This window comes from Syzygium oleosum, unplaced genomic scaffold (genome assembly GCF_021117445.2).
Source record: "Syzygium oleosum isolate NSW1041296 unplaced genomic scaffold, Sole_v2.1 Sole_v2.32, whole genome shotgun sequence".
Taxonomy (NCBI): Eukaryota; Viridiplantae; Streptophyta; class Magnoliopsida; order Myrtales; family Myrtaceae; genus Syzygium; species Syzygium oleosum.
Genome location: NW_026607516.1, coordinates 1,567,309 through 1,580,165, shown reverse-complemented (window position 1 = coordinate 1,580,165; position 12,857 = coordinate 1,567,309). Strand labels below are relative to the sequence as shown.

The 12,857-nt window shown below is 38.7% G+C and overlaps 1 protein-coding gene across 1 annotated transcript; it reads left to right on the top strand.

Moving 5' to 3' along the window:
- Positions 1-2,532: 2,532 nt before the first annotated feature.
- LOC115685469 (AT-hook motif nuclear-localized protein 23-like) lies at positions 2,533-4,062 on the top strand. Its single transcript, XM_030610552.2, has one exon. The coding sequence runs from the start codon at positions 2,930-2,932 to the stop codon at positions 3,776-3,778; it is 849 nt and encodes a 282-aa protein (XP_030466412.1). The 5' UTR covers positions 2,533-2,929; the 3' UTR covers positions 3,779-4,062.
- Positions 4,063-12,857: the final 8,795 nt, after the last annotated feature.

The window sequence follows — 12,857 nt, the reverse complement described above, 5'->3', positions numbered from 1 at the left end:
TATGTACCAAAAGATTGACCTATAATGTTAATATTAGAGTTATCAACTATAGACACGTTTTAACATGATATTAAAACATCAACTCAATCATACTTCACAGTCCTGCTATTTTGTTCCACATCCCTAATAATCTTGTCTCACCGTTCTTCTGTCTGTCTAGTTCATAAAACTTAGGGTTTAGAGTCTTCCATTGCTTCAATGGACTTCATATGCGCGTCCCTCCTCTAGCCACACCGACTTAAGCTTTTGGAATAATTGGCTACACATTCAATTCTTTCCAACGTAATTGTGTCCCGACCTAACATATCTCCTAACTATTTAAATTTATGTTGCCAATACCTGACCAAAAAGGAAAAGAAAAAACTTATGTTACCAATAGAAGCTAGATGTGAGATCTTTACAGGAAAGAAAGCAAACGGAGAGATTTTGATCCACTCTCTTGGAGGGTATTGTCAAAAGGAAACAAAAACCAGCTTCCTTATAAGACCATTGACCTGATTAGTGGGTAACCATAATTAATCTAAAGTAGACCATGTATAAGTAAGTGGACATTAGAATGGGATCTTGGCATCCATTATTTAAAAATTGCCCTTTCTTCCCCACATAGAAAATGCAATGGCATCACCCTAACTAGGAACCCATTTCGCATCTCCAACTGCTGGAAGAAAATGGATGGCCATCGAAGTAAGTCATAGATTCTCGAGACCAATATAAAAAACTTCACCACTAATTATTATATAGATCGACCATTGTTTATTTCTGGGTATCATGTAGCGACTTTATCTTATCACAAAGTCGAAAATCATACAGTAATTCTATTTTTATTAAGTTACATCGATATCGTACTATGGTTCCCTTTGACAACGTGGTTAGTTCCCTTAGGAGGTCTAGGTTTTAGAAAAGCAAAAAAAATTACCGACACTAGATGGGTATCAAAATAACAAAGGTTGAACTCATTTTTTATATTTGCGAGCAACGAACTAAAGATGGGTGCAACCACCGCCCGCAGCGGCTGCGTTGGCTTGCGCTCTCATCCCCCCCACGAAGGGATCAGAGTTCGAACCCCAGCGTAGTCGTTAGGGATTCTTAAGTGTGGCGCCGTGGTGGTGGGTCCTGCGCTAGCGTCACCCCAGGTTTACCCCTCCGGCTGTCGGCCGTGCGAGGGGTTCCTGGGTCATCAAAAAAAAAAAAACTAAAGATGGGTGCAATCAAATATAAATCAAGCAAGTCCTAGATTGGAATAGATTAGTTTACATTGACGTAACTAATTAGTCATTAAAAAAAAAGTATAGCGCCTCTGTTTCATCAAGTTCGTGCACTTGTGGGAGCACTTATATCTTCTTCTTTCATTTCTTGTCATTATTTTTTTTGCATAGTTTTATAATTTAAAACCCTAACGACATTTGTACAACAACATGCATGATTACGAATCAAAAGAGGCCTTGGAGTTAAAGAAGGATTAGTTTAAAAAATTTGAAGGACCAATTGAATTTTGCACTTTTTGAGAGGGGCATTAATTGGTCAGTGAGCTCGCTTCCGAGCCACGGTGGTGGTGGTGGTGGTGCTGGCGTAATGGTGGGTGGTGGCACTGACGGCCAAAAGGTGGAGGAAGAAAGAAGAGCGCCGTCCAGGGTGGGGGAAGAGGACAAGGGAGGAGGACCCACGCGCCGCAGCACCATCTCCCCCCACTTGCCCTAATCTTTTTGCCCTTGTTTGTTTATAATTTCAAGCGAAGCACGTCTCCCTCCTCCGAGCGCTCCTAGTTTCGACTCGTTCTATTGGATCAAGCCAATCGAAATTTTTAAAAGAACGACGAAATTTTGGTGTAATTCATTTGAAATCGGGGGCGCATTCTTTACATTTTGATTGGCTCCGTTCCTTATCATATCGACCGTCGATATTCCGTTTTCTAGGATTCTGTCATAATCCAACCGATTAGTCAACTTTGCTTAAACCATGGTTAAGTTCCGCATCGGAAAAAGTCTAATCCCTCCAAAACCGCATCAATCATGTATACCCCGTCCACACACATTCATCTAGGTTTTTTATAGTTTAATTAACTATGATGTCTATATCTTTATTAGTACTACATCATATGGAAAAATTTAATAAGCTTGTGAGTCCATTAAATTAGTAATGCCTTTTGTGTTACATGCCTAGGATAAACCCAACCTCTAGGGAACCCTTTTTTCCAAGAAAGAAATGTGAGCTCATGGTGGTAAGTGCATATTTAGTTCACATCAACCGAATAACCAAAAATATAAAGTCCCATCTCATATGGCTTCAATAATTAACCTCCAAAACCTTTTTTTCTCATTCCATTTGCGTCTCATGTCTACAGATTTACTTTGAAATGAGAGTATAGACTAATATATTATAATACACATATATATGTGTGTGCGCGCAAATGAGCTGCACGAATTTTATATCTTTCATATATTAAAATTTGGTGGTGGGGGAGTATATGACTACCCTTTTTGAGTCTTTGTTTATCCCTCTCTCTCTCTCTCTCTCTCTCTCTCTCTCTCCATCTTCTTCATTTGCCGTCCTCTCTCCACCACCATCCTTGTGGTTCCCGTCTTCTTCTTGCAGCTGTTTTATACCAGCTTCTTCCTCTCCTCTTCCCTTTTGTTTTGCTTTTTAAGCTTTCTATAATCTCTGTGCCTGTGTATTCAAATCAAAGATTTCAAGTTCCCGAGCCACTCCTCATCTCTCTCTCTCTCTCTTTCCCTTTCTCCTCCTTGTTCTTTATGATTACTGTCCCCGAAAACCTCCACTTTCTTTAAGAACAAACGCACAGTGTGTGTTAGTTTTTAATTTCCCTCACTCACTTCGCATTAAAAAAGAAGCAAAGAATTCTAAATAACAATTATATTTTTTTTTGGCCACCTTGTTTTCTGTTTCATCTTCCCCTTTTTGATGCGTGCTCATGATGGCTGGTCTGGATTTAGGCACTGCTTCTCGCTTCCTTCCTAATTTCCAGCTCCAGCGTTCCAGGGATTCCGGAGACGACGGCAATAACCCTAACCACAACCAGTATTCTGGCGACCACCACGACGACGGATCCCACCACCACGGCCTCGATCTCGGGGGCGCCGGGAACCCTGGGCCTGGCGACATCGTGGCCCGCCGACCCCGGGGCCGGCCCCCGGGTTCCAAGAACAAGCCTAAGCCGCCGGTCATCATCACCAGGGAGAGCGCCAACACGCTCCGGGCGCACATCCTCGAGGTCGGCAGCGGGTGCGACGTCTTCGAGTGCGTCGCGATGTACGCGCGGCGGCGGCAGCGGGGGGTCTGCATCCTCAGCGGGAGCGGTACGGTGACCAACGTCAGCCTCCGGCAGCCGACTGCGGCCGGGGCCGTGGTGACGCTGCACGGCCGGTTCGAGATCCTGTCGCTCTCAGGGTCCTTCCTCCCGCCGCCGGCGCCCCCTGGGGCCACGAGCCTCACGGTGTTCCTGGCGGGCGGGCAAGGGCAGGTGGTCGGCGGCAGCGTGGTTGGGGAGCTGACAGCGGCCGGGCCGGTCATCGTCATCGCCGCCTCCTTCACCAATGTCGCCTACGAGAGGTTGCCGCTGGACGAGGAGGAGCAGCAGCTACATATGCAGCCGCCAGCCTCGCAGCCGCAGTCGGCGGGTGGGGCCGCCGCGGGTAACTCGTACCCGGATCCGTCGTCGGGGCTTCCCTTCTTCAATTTGCCGCTCAATAACATGGGGTCTGTTCAGTTGCCGGTGGAGAACTGGCCAGGAAATAATTCAGCACCTCGTCCTCCATTTTGAGAAGCTAAAAGAAAACGAAAGAGGATGGCGATGACGACGAAGAAGACGACGATTAATCCCCTCTCTAAGGTCAGCAATTTCATAGAATCTATTTCGCGCGGTTCGTGATGGTGATGATGGTCGTGTTTAACTCGGATTAATCCTGTGTTGATGTCTCTTTAGCTCTTTCTTCTTCCTTTCTTTTCTGGGTTAATTTTCTCTTGTACGTTCTTCGTTTTCATCTTCTCTTTGCGGTTTGGAAGTAGTGTTTCCGAATCTCTCTTCTTGGGCATTGTGGGACTCATCCTTTTTTCTTCCTTCTGTGTATGATTGACTGGGTTTGAATATGAACCAATTGAAGCTTTAGAGAACAATTAATTTCATGGTGTATATGGTCTGTGTATATGGTCTGTGCTTGAATCCTCATATTTAATTATCATCATGTAGTAGTGAATGAGCCCCCATTAAAAGAAGAGCTTATCCCACCCGGTTTTTGCTTCTGACCTCCCCTCCATCAAGCTGACATATTTTTATGATCTCTTCATGGTTCTATCTTTATGTATAGATTGTCTCTGTATATTTTAAAACACATAGATATATGTTCTCACATTTATGAATGTGCAGGTGAAAATAATATAGAATTTCTCAGCATGGTTATAACTGTTTTTTGCGCATCGTTTTTACACAAAGTACATTGAAGATTCTTCTTGTTAAGTGGGCTTCTGTGTTGAGTCGATGCCTCACCAGCACGGGTTTCAGTGTGGAGTTCTTCTACAACCTATTTGTTTTCATGATCTCTGCGAAAAACATGGGATTCACGATGATTGTCACTCTGTTTGCACATTAAATTAAGCACGATACCTAGTTTCATCAAAAATGAAGTTACGCACATTAATAATCCGCAACGCGTCCTAGACAAATAATATATTTAATCTACAGTACATAAAATTACTGCTACACTATTTAGGGTGGCTAATTTTCTCAGAGCAGCTAGCCACACTTCTAGGGTTATCTTTCACTTCGATCTCATCCGTGGCCCAAGATTAGAACTATCTAAGATGGTCAAATGATTTTGATAACCCGTCATGTGCAAAACGTTACCTAAAGAAAAATGTTCAAACGAAGCAAATATAATATTTCTGTTTTTCCAGAAGCATGTTGCCTTGTAGAAAGCGTAAGTTCTTTCTTTAAATGTAAGCTGAAGATACATAAACTAACCTATAGATGTCTATACTCCTTGGGATTTTTTTATGATGAAAAGCTTGTCGTATTTATTTAGTTACTACCTAAGTCTAGATCTGTAGAAGGCATACCAATTTTCCATGGTGACATTTTGAGCATACATTAAGGAGATAGGTTTAGAAGATCTTTGTTAGATGTCTCTCGAGGTTTTCCTGTAATGTTTCTTTTCTATAAAAGGAAACTATATTGAGCTTTTCCATGCACATGCTTCCGTCTGAAAAATAGAAGTGATGTCCAGTTCAGTTATGGTCATGCTCTTTAGTTATAATTAAGGATGTTTATTATCGTGATAGAATCGGTCGTATCTTAGAATGCCTTCTAAGAATGTAAGTATGGTATGAAACTTATTACTTCTTACTTATGCGTATAGTTATTAGCGCTCGACTGTATATCACTACAATTTGCGTACGTACCTTCATGAGAATCAGTTGAGCCGAACATTCAAATATCCTATGTTACAATACACACACATATATATGATGTATATTATTTGATACAAGTGGTTGGAGCATAGTTTGTGTATGTCCCTTCATATGGATCAATCGAGCCAAGCGTTCAAATACTTATATATATATATAAGTCAAATAAAAAAATTATCATGCAGTGATATCATATTAAACACCGATTGTTCCCTAAAGTTTAGATTACTCGATAGTTGATGCAATTTGGTATGCATTGTTGTGCTTACTATGGGTACTGAAAACTAAGTGAAGATCAGTGAGCCAACACTGTAAGCTGACCTATATAGATTATTATTAACCTAATCGTCCTGATGCAAGATAACTGTGCCATTCGATGCCCATCTCTTTACTTAGTTAATAGTTCTTTTTAGGGGTCTAAATCAATTAACCCAACAAAATGTCCTACTACATATTTCACCATTTATTGTCCTTTAAGATGTCCACTGTTCGTATCGATATAGGATCATACAAGCAGGTTCCCTGGTTTGAAATCATCGTTTCATGTTTGGGCTTTTTTTAACCACCGCTTTGTTGGCAGATAACCCTATGAAAAGCCAGCAGCTCTAGTCTTCGTTGCGTATGTATGAATGTATGATGAGGAAGCCCAACTTCAGTCCTCGTTATAAACAGTATCGTGTATGCTTCGATTCACTTCCTAAAAGTAAGAATTTTCCCTGGGCATTCTTTTGTTTTGCTGAACTTCTGCTCAGCAACGAAGAGGAACGTAAGTAAATAATCAAGGAAATTGCCCTTTTTCCAAATTTCCAACTTTAGTTATTTTTCTTTTCGTGTCGTCCAAACTGGAATAAATTTGAGATGACGAAGTATGAAAACTACAACAATTGCGCGATGTGGTCGTGGGTATATAGTTCAAGGTTCCGTTCTTACCTAACATGAGACGAAACCTTCGTTGCGGGATCTTGGTTAATTAAAGAAAATAAAACCTAGCTGTGGTCTGAAAGAGATAAGGTCTTCACTTTTGCTGAGGCAAATATAATAGCGCAAGTGTGTGGCGGAATCGTCACTAAGAAAACTTGGATTAAGATGCTAACTGCGCAGGGTCGCATGCGGGGCTACAAATATAAAACTAGTGCCCAAATGCAAACCTAATTTGGTTCTGATAATCGTCGCTTTAGGTACACATAAGCAAGAGCAGTTAAGTCATGCGCATATGTATATTATATATACAAGTTAATCACAACGAAGCTGACATTAGATTTCATATTATCTGGTAGTGATCAACCACATTTCCATGCATTTGCACAAAGAAACCATGCCGAAGAAATTGTCCATGCTTATAAAAAGTCATATGTAGTGTCATTCTCTTATTTACTTGTAAAACTTTTCTCGCCAGTGAGTCATATCGCATTTTAAATTGTAATTGGATTTGACCATCAAGTTAGAAGAACGATAATATATCTATGGGCATCATCCACATTGTTCCAGTTTGAATTGTTATGTTTCATTCGCGATGGAGCATGACGACAACAACATTAATGTGCCGTCATTTTTTTTTTTTGGTTGATGGCTATCAATTTTGTGGGTCTAGCTTGTTTAGTGAAATTATGAAAGTGAAGATGATTTCCCAATATCACTCTAGGAGTATTATCGTGAGTTTGTACAGAGATTGGGGGGACAACATGGGCCAGAGATCCATCAGAATCGTACTTTCAATGTCCCAAAAACATATAATGGATTAACATGAAGTCGGGAACCAAAAGGCGTGCAGCAATTATAGGAACTACGTACATTCAATCATACCTACTTGAGAGGAAAGACGAAAGAAAAAAATACCCATTGCTGAGAATTTGCTGCTAGAAAAACATGGGGGGTTCAGCTACTCGGTTCATTCTTGGGAGGCCATATCGGGAGAAAGTATTTCCTGATGAGTTCTTTCGACCTTTAGACGTGAAATCACTTACTTGGTCAAGCTATGTCATGTTATGAAAACTAATTATCACGTCATTTTATGAAATAGAAAAGAAGATAAAGCCAATAAGAAATTGCATTCATGCACTTATTTACCCAAAAAAACAATACATGATGGCACTAACCGGTACGTGAAGAATTTGGCTTGAGCTTGACAATCAATGTGTGAACATTGCGAAGATGCGAGGAAAGAGAGCTTCTTGTTCCTACTAGGTTTAGGTCCATTTACAGAACTTCTTGCTGTATGCATGTCATATATATATCAGCACCACCTCTAATACCTTAACGATGAGTTCGTTCTTGGATTATCAAGGCTTTTGCAATACAGAGTATATATGATAAATTTGAAACTTTTTGCCACTTCATTGATCAATTTATCAGTTCCCTATATGAAGTTCTTCAGGATAATTAAGTAGACAACGAGACATCCTTCATTTTGCAGGGAATCAAGCCAAAACACAGGGCTTGGATCGTCACTTGGGCTCAATGTTCAGCCCAATTCTAAGATAGCTAAACAGCTATTGCATTTCCACCCCAACCGGGGGGTAGAAGAGTTTCCAACTTTTATTTGAAAGTAGAGTTCGAGTAGCACAAATATTGTATCAGGTCGATCTATTTCTGTCTTCAAAAACTTTGTTTGAGCAGCTGGCAAGCCGAACCCAGTAATAGACCAAAACAAAATAAGTTTCTTCAGCTGGTCGATCTTTTCGGTTCATGTCCCAAAGAGCTGGTGGGTATCGCTCTTCGTTCTTGGTACTTTGTTCAGTTGAAATTCATACAATCTATAGCACTTTCTTTATCGCCAATTTATCTCTCTTACATGGGTGAAGTTTGTAAAGTGCAATCGATCAAGGCTCGATTTTTGTTCTTGATGCGGGAATCTGTGGCTTCAAAGTACATCTCCTTCCATCACTATTGTCGTTCGCCGCAGCTACCTTATCGCTTACTCTAGACCTGTGGCCACAGCATCACCTTGACCACCACAACGACTTCTCTCTCTCTCTCTCTCTCTCTCTCTCTCTCTCTCTCTCTCTCTCTCTCCAACATCACAATGTTTCGGCCTCTCTCTAAGGTGCGCCGCCGTAAACTCAAGGCCATAGCGACCTCTAAAAGGTTGAGATGGCCTTAGATCCCAGACCTCGCGCCTCTTATAAGGGAGAGATTGCTGATGAGAATGGGCCATTATGTAAATTTGACAGCAAGTTAGTCGCGCTAGCATCCACATAACCTAATCCCATAGCTTATTTTATGGAAGTACTTCGAAAGTTTTGGGATTAAATTGAATAGAAAAAATTTAAAACATGATATTCAACCAAAAAGAAAAGTCAAAAGATACTATCCATGTCGCATATTATACTATGGATAATCACAATGATATGATGATATTTTTTTCTGAAATTTTCTGTCAATAGTTTCACTAATGGATATTCATGTTCTTACTCAATATGAGCTTGAGGCTAGCTTTATTTAGTATCAGATTGTCACTAGTGGTTTCAAATTGAACAAAATTGAGAACAAATCCAAACTGTAAGAAAAAATGGGCTGTGATCGTTTTGCTTTAATTTTGATTGGTTGACATTTCTTCAAATAGGCAAAATCATGATGCGGCATTAGGCAGTCTCTTTAGAATGAGAGTATCTTTGTTTGCTTATTTTGTTGGGCAGGATAAATTTCTCAAGTCGTTATAATCTCTTTAGAATTAGTAGAAAGATAAATACAGTACTAGTAAAGTAGAAAGAATTATTTTATAAAACCAATATTATGACTAAAAAATTGTGCTAATTTATCAAATTGGAGGTTATGGTCGTCAATCACTGGCCAAGCAAGGAATTTGGTTACTGATCCTCTAGCTTTGGTTATTCGCTATTCAAAAATTCTTGTTTAGATAGTTCATACCATCCATGCATAGTATTTTTTGACATTTGACGTTGAGCTTTCTTGTTGGAATTCAAAATAATAAAAATCGATGCCGATAGATCAAGGTTACGGCAATTTTCAAGCCTATTATATGTCAAATTTGGAATGGAGCGAGTTTCTTGGCACTTGCATCCCTCCCGACTAATAAAATGTGAACCTAACATCTAACGGAATCGACCGTTACTTGAATATATTTACTAACTTAGAAAGCATTTACTCGGAAGGATCGACATGAATTAAAACCCAACCAAATATTTACATTGCATTACTAGCAACTAATCCAACCCTTTATAAGTCATATTAGGCTCCAACCTGATAAAATGTAAGCACATAGGTCGGCGACACTATTTTGAATTAGGTAACTAGTGATTCTCAAGCTATTAATATGGCACATATTCACTAACTTAGAAAGCATTTACTCAGAAGGATCGACATGAATTAAAACCCAGCCAAATATTGACTTTGCATGATTAGCAAGTAATCTAACCATTTTTTAGTCATAATTAGGCTGCCATATGGTGCAACGTGATGAAATGTAAGCGCATAGGGCAGCCACACTATTCTGATTCAAGTAACCACTGATTCTCTAGCTATAAATACGATTGATGCCCATCAAACTGATCATTCACAAAAGTTCAAAAAAAAAAAAAAAAAGGCTCCATTCAAGCAAAGTGATTAGAGATATACCTCTGTTCAGGCAGTGATCTACCAAAAAATTTCTTTGACAACAAATATTGGTTTGCTAATTTTTTGGTAAATTACTGATTCGATCAGAGTTCATTCCTTTTATCAACATCAACATGGCAATGGTGAAAAGATGACGTACCATGTACCTCGGAATGCAATTCAGATAAGGCTAATTGAGTATTTATTGATTTTCTTGCTAATTCCTCAAGTTCTTATTTCTTATCCAATTCTCGTTCATTGTAAGGACGTCATTTTTCCTTTTTGTTCCTTCCTTCGTTGCAGGTAGAAGTGTCCTTCATGTACGTGGCATGAGGATCAGTGAATTCACAAGATATGCCATATGTTGTTGTAATAAATAAGATTTGTGTATCAATTCTTATAGTAGAAGTTAAGGTCATTTAGGTTTTCTTTTGTGAACATTTGGTGAAGATAAAGAGAGATTGTAATCCGGGCAGGAGTAACTTTTTGTTACTGTCATTGTGAATATGTATTTCGGGATGTTTTTCTGCTTCTTCAATGTTTGTAGCCCATTGTTAATTATGTGACATTTCACTACACGACATGTGTCAGGAATGAGAAATGTGAAAGGTAAAAAATCAGAGAAGAACGCACACAAGCTTTTTAAGTGAAAAACCCTTCAAAATCAAAAAGGAAAAATTACGGTGCCACAATAGGCAATCTCTTTAGAGTGATAGTATCTTTGTCTGGTTATTTTGTTGGGTAGGATAAACTTCTCAAGTCGTAATAATCTCTTTAGAATGAGCATGAAGATAAATACAATATTAGTATAGTAGAAAGAATAAATTTACGAAATCAGTTAATTATCATTGAAAAATTGTGCTAATTTATCAAATTTGAGGTGACGGTCGTCAGTCACTAGCCGAGTAAGAAATTTGGGTGGTCCACTAATCCTCTAGCTTTGGTTATTCAATGTCAAGAAATTCTTGTTTAGGCAGTTCATACCATCCATACATAGTGGTTATTGACATTTGATGCTAAGCTTTCTTGTTGGTCTTACTAGTATTTCGGAATTCAAAATCAAAAAAATCGACGCTGACAGATCAAGGCTATGGCGCTTTTCATGCCTATTATATGTCAAATTTGGAATGGAGAGAGTTTCTTAGCACTTGCATCACTCATGGCTAATAAAATGTGAACCTAACATCTAACCAAATCCATCGTTACTTGCACATATTTACTAACTTAGAAAGCATTTATTTAGAAGGATCAACATGAATTAAAAGCTAACCAAATATTGACATCGCATGACTAGCAACTAATCCAACCCTTTGTAAGTCACGATTAGGCTAACAAATTGGCCAATGTGATAAATTAAGCACATAGGTCGGCGACAACATTTTGATTTGAGTAACTTGTGATTTTCATGCTATAAATACGGCACGTATTCACTAACTTAGAAAGCACTTACTCAAAAGGATCGACATGAATTAAAACCCAACCAAATATTCATGATTGGCAAGTAATCTAACCCTTTTTGAGTCATGATTATGCTAGCATATGGTCCAACGTGATGAAATGTAGTCGCATAGGGCAGTGACACTATTTCGATTCAAGTAACCATTGATTCTAAAGCTATAATTAGGATTGATGCCCACCAAATTCATCATTCACAAAAGCTAAAAAAAAAAAAGGCTCCATTCAAGCAAAGTAATTAGAGATGTACTTCCGTTCGGGCAGTGATCTACCAAAAAATTTCTTTGACAACAAATTTTGCTTTGCTAATTTTCTAGTAAATCACTGATCGAATCAGAGTTCATTCTTTTGTCAATATCAACATGGCAATGGTGAAGAGATGTTGTGTGATGTACCTCGGCAATATGCAAATTAGATAAGGCTAATTGACTGTTTATTGATATTCTTGTTAATTCCTCAAGTTCTTATTTCTTATCCAATTTACTTTCATTGTAATGACTGAATTTTCCTTTTTGTTCCTTCCTTCGTCGCAGGTGGAAGTGTCTTCATGTACGTGGCATGAGGATTGATGAATTCACAAGATATGCCAAGTGTTGTTGTAATGAATAAGTTTTTTGTATCAATTCTTATAGTAGAAGTTAAGGTCATTTGGGTCTTCTTTTGAGAACATTTGGTGAAGATTAAGAGAGATTGTAATCCGGGCAAGAGTTACTTTCTATTGCTGTCATTGTGATTATGTATTTCGGGATGTTTTTCTGCTTCTTCGATGTTTGTATGCCCACTGTTAATTATATGACCTTTCACTACACGACATGTGTTAGGAATGACAAACATACAAAAGAAAAAAATCAAAGAAGAAGATACACAAACTTTTTAAGTGAAAAACCCTTCAAAATCAAAAAGGGAAAAATTACGGTGCCGCATTAGGTAATCTCTTTAGAATAACAGTATCTTTGTCTATTTAATTTATAGGGTAAGATAAACTTCTCGAGTCTTAATAATCTCTTTAGAACGAGTATGAATATAAATACAATATTAGTAGAGTAGAAAGAATAAATTTATGAAATCAATTGATTATCATTGAAAAATTGTGCTAATTTATCAAATTTGAGGTGATGGTCGTCAGTCACTGGCCGAGTAAGGAATTTGGGTGGTCCACTAATCCTCTAGCTTTGGTTATTCGATGTTAAAAAATTCTTGTTTATGTAGTTCATACCATCCATACATAGTGGTTTTTCAGATTCGACGCTAAGCTTTCTTGTTGGTCTTACTTGTTTTGGAATTCAAAATAAAAAAAATCGACGCCGATAGATCAAGGCTACAGCGCTTTTCGTGCCTATTATATGTCAAATTTGGAATGGAGCGAGTTTCTTGACACTTGCATCACTCACGACTAATAAAATGTGAACCTAACATTTAACGGAATCAAC

What these genes read in the sequence shown, in the direction of transcription:
- LOC115685469 (XM_030610552.2), top strand. Translation starts at nt 2,930, where the DNA reads ATGATGGCTGGTCTGGATTTAGGCACTGCTTCTCGCTTCCTTCCTAAT.